The sequence below is a fragment of the Egretta garzetta genome, unplaced genomic scaffold (genome assembly GCF_000687185.1).
Source record: "Egretta garzetta isolate BGI_Z169 unplaced genomic scaffold, ASM68718v1 scaffold837, whole genome shotgun sequence".
Classification (NCBI taxonomy): Eukaryota; Metazoa; Chordata; class Aves; order Pelecaniformes; family Ardeidae; genus Egretta; species Egretta garzetta.
Window position 1 is genome coordinate 181,956 of NW_009260318.1, and position 3,781 is coordinate 185,736.

Here is a 3,781-nt window from a genome sequence, read left to right on the forward strand (position 1 = left end):
CCGCGCCCTTTAGCTGTTACGTGCGGGATTTGTGTGAGTAGGGTAGGACTGGGTTTCCTGTGAAGGGCTCTGCAGCGCAGTGTCGCTTACCCGCCCGGGGCTGCCCTGCGCCCGAGTCAGGTTGGCTTGAGGAAACGTTGTGGTTGTGTTCATCTTAAACACCGATTCCTGTCTCTGTTTTAGGTCTGAAAGTTCTGGAGAGGAAGTTCCAATGACTGAAAAAAAAGGCCCTTTTACTAGTTTTCATCTTTGATTCACCTCTAGCTGCTATGCAGAAAGGGTTCTCCAGCAAGCTGGGGCTGCTCACGCCTATGAACACGTAGGTGCCTTCAGCAATAATGGATAGAAGAGGCTTCAGGCCTTAGTGGTCATTATCCATGTATATCCCACTAGAGACAAGTTTCACTTCTATAAACCTTTAATGCAAAGTAGAATTTTATTCAGCCTAGTTATGTGTCCTATCCTTCAAAGTAAACTCAGCTTAATTCAATAGGACACAATGATGCTCAACATTTCTCGGGCACTTTGTACGGTCAGACATTGTACTTGTGGAATTGCCTCCCCAAAAGTTACCCAAGATGGTAGCTTACATTTAGGAATCCACAAAGGCTAAGATTTTGGGATGTGGAGCGTAATATGTTATTCTTTAACTTGTGAGTATTATCTAAAGTGTGCCAAGGAACTAAAGTGATAGACATTTTAGAAATATATGTAATAGATTGGTCTCAGATCAAGTGCTTTTAAAAATTGGAAAATAGGGGCCTCTACTGTATTCAGATTCTCAAGGGAGAAGTAAATAAATTACATGATTCTGTGATGAAATAATTTTGAGCAAAGTTCTACTGAGTTGACTTAAGATACTACATTTCAGTTGCAGATAGAAAAATTATGAACATGACTTTATATTCTGGAATGTATTTATGGTTTTCCTAAGGCCATTTTGCATTTTTAGTTGCTGCAGAGCAGGATCTTTCAGCTTTAATCTTGAATTTGGAGATTTATGCATTGTTTGCATTGCTGAATAGTAACTGTTTTGAAATAATTACACTGTGTGCTTTCTTGTGCATGCCTCTGCAGAAGGACAGCAGCAATGTTCTCCCAGAAGAAGCATTTAGAGTCTGGACAAACATCTGTTGTTGCCTTCTTCTAATACGTGATGTGCAATTTTCTTGAAAATACCTCTTAGAGGCAGCCTCACTTCTGTGTGAGAAGCAGAAAATTTCAGAGCACTGGAGTTGAGTCAGCTCCTGCAGACTTGCAGGTAGTCTGAGCCTAGAAAAGACTGAAGGAGAGACGTAATACTAGTCTTCAAATACTTCATAAAAGGCTGTTGCAGTTCTGCTGTGGAGAACGTATCACGTAAGAGGCAGCGTGGCTTAAACTGCACTGAAGGAAGATTCAAGGTGAAAAGTTGAGAACTTCTTAAGGAGTCATCAGGGTAAAGCTGTGGCATAGTTAGCTGGGGGTTTCAGCACAGGCTGGGAGATAGGAGATTGCAGGGAAGAGGCATGTGCACCTTTGCACTTCCACATGCCCGCCTCCCGCGTGGAAGACGTTAGTCGGATGTAAGCTGCCAAGAAGTAGTAAAGGGCTTATTCAGAAAGGCAGGAGACAAAGCAGCAAGTGACTCAACGACGCTACTCATGAGCACAATCTGCCAGGGTTGCCGCAGATGGGAATGGAAAAATTATTTCCATCTGCAATACTGATAAAGCCTGCGATTTTCGTGCCAAACAAGAGCATCGCTCTTGTCCTAAGATCTTTCTCTGTTACTTGCAGGCGCACAGAGTGCGCTTTGGAGTGACTGTACTGAACCAAGGTTTAATAACACCGAGCCTGGCTGAGTGCTTTCAATGTCTTTGCAATTTTCCATTCCTCACTTGGGAAAGTATACCTTATAAAATGCTAAATATACCTTATAAAAAGCAAAGTATGTTTTACATTGCCTTTCTTTTCTGTATTTGATGTTTCCATAAACATACCTCCATCACACTATTTTTATTTGAAACTGCTGCAGTCCCACAGTGACTTGCTTAGGACTGGCGAGACGCTTCCACTCTGCGTGCGTGCGTGCAGGGGTGAAAGAGCTTTCTGTTCTCCGGGTTCTGGTTTGGACTCCGGTATGGGGGAAGGAAGCTCGCTCTCACTAGAGCCCTGGTTAAGGACCACGGACTCCTCTGTGCCTTTTGTCTGTGTTACACATAATCGGTGGCTTTGCTGGAAAAAGTCCATCTGGCACTCGGAGGTACTTGGGAAAGGTACTTGGAGCATTGTCAGGATTCTGCTTCTTTCCAGAGGTTTGTTTTTAAATAATTGTGCCAGACACCCTTCATTTGCTGCAGCTTTGAGCAGTGTTCCCAGAGTGACCCCTCTCAGCATCGCTTTGATATACATCTGTGTATCTTCACATCATCACGGCTGTTGTTGAGGCAGGACTAAGCGGTCTCCTCTTCCCAGATTGCAAAGCCCGTGACCTCTGCATGGCTCCGTACAAACGCAGGAGACGCGACTGCTGTAACGTTGCTGGAGTGCAGGGTGTGCGGTTCCAGGAGTGCATAGTCACACATTGGGGCCCCGTGGCTGCCTGCCAGCCTTCCAACAAGGAGGTAACATCCAGGCAATTTGTGTTCAGAGTGGCACGGTACGCGCTGTTCAGATGCAAAGCGATGTGGGAAAATGGAGGAGAGAAGTTTGATTATATAGGTGCATCTGCATGGCCATTAACCATTAATTTATCCCCAGGTGAACTTTGTTCTCTCAATTTCAAAATAGCTGGTTAGTTAAGTTAGAGGGATCATTTTATTGTGTGACCCTGAGGAATCTTAATTTGAAGAAATGTGAGTTACTGTGAAATTATCCTCACACTCAAAATACAAAGTTCTCTGTGACAAGTGGAGACAATCTTGTAACTGCAAAGTTCTTCCAAATTATATTTCGAAATGTACAGTACGTAGCTGCAAAACTGTCATGATGTTCTTACAGGGCAGGAAAATCACAAAGAAATTCAGGGACAGATGTGCCATCTGTTGCTCTAAAGTCCCCAATGGTGAATTTTCAAATCCACTGATCAAGGGAAGAGAGTTTATCTTCTTTAGTACTTACAGTTTCATAAGAAAGGCTCTACCCTTTAGCAAGCAGGTCATCAAGCCGACCTTTCATTATTCCAGGATCGAAAACTTCTCTCAATGTTCCTTCAGTTTCCTAGAGCCCTCATCTTTGCCTAATGATATGTATATTCTTTTTTCCACTAAATTCCATCCGCTTTATATATTTTTTCATTATACCTCAACATACTGTAACTCGATTAGCTCTTTTTTTTTTTTTCCTGTGCATTCTTGATAAGACATGCCAGGTTAGTTTTGGGTCTTGGACTCACTGGAGGTCTCAGGTGCAGTAAGAAATGGGTTGCAGCTAGGAACTGAGCTGCCTTGGTGGCACTAATCCATCGATGTGGGGGGCATGAGCTTACCTGCCATGGAGCACGATGCGGAAGTTAGCTGCCTGGACCTTTATTTTAAGGATTGTGAACAGCTCTTCAACAGACATGTTGGTTTGACTGATGCGATTTGGTATGACATTTTGAAGGGGGTCAGGGTGGGTATGTTTCCTTTTGAAAACAGGACTTCAGGATCAATACATCTCTGCAGTTAGTAGAGTGGTGCTGGTAGTTAATAAATTAATCCTAGCATTAAAAGTCTTCTCCCAAGGTGTTTGTCCATCTATGCAACTCTCATATCTTTCAAGGGTACAATCTTATTTTGACAAGCTGAGGTATTTTATA

General features: G+C 43.1%; 1 protein-coding gene across 1 annotated transcript in view; it reads right to left on the bottom strand.

Annotated features, from left to right (window-relative positions):
- TMBIM4 (transmembrane BAX inhibitor motif containing 4) overlaps positions 1–3,546 on the bottom strand; it is an 11,405-nt gene extending 7,859 nt beyond the window's left edge. The window contains exon 1 of the mRNA XM_035897980.1: positions 3,470–3,546. Coding sequence (XP_035753873.1) covers positions 3,470–3,546 — 77 coding nt within the window. The remainder of the gene's footprint in view (positions 1–3,469) is intronic.
- Positions 3,547–3,781: the final 235 nt, after the last annotated feature.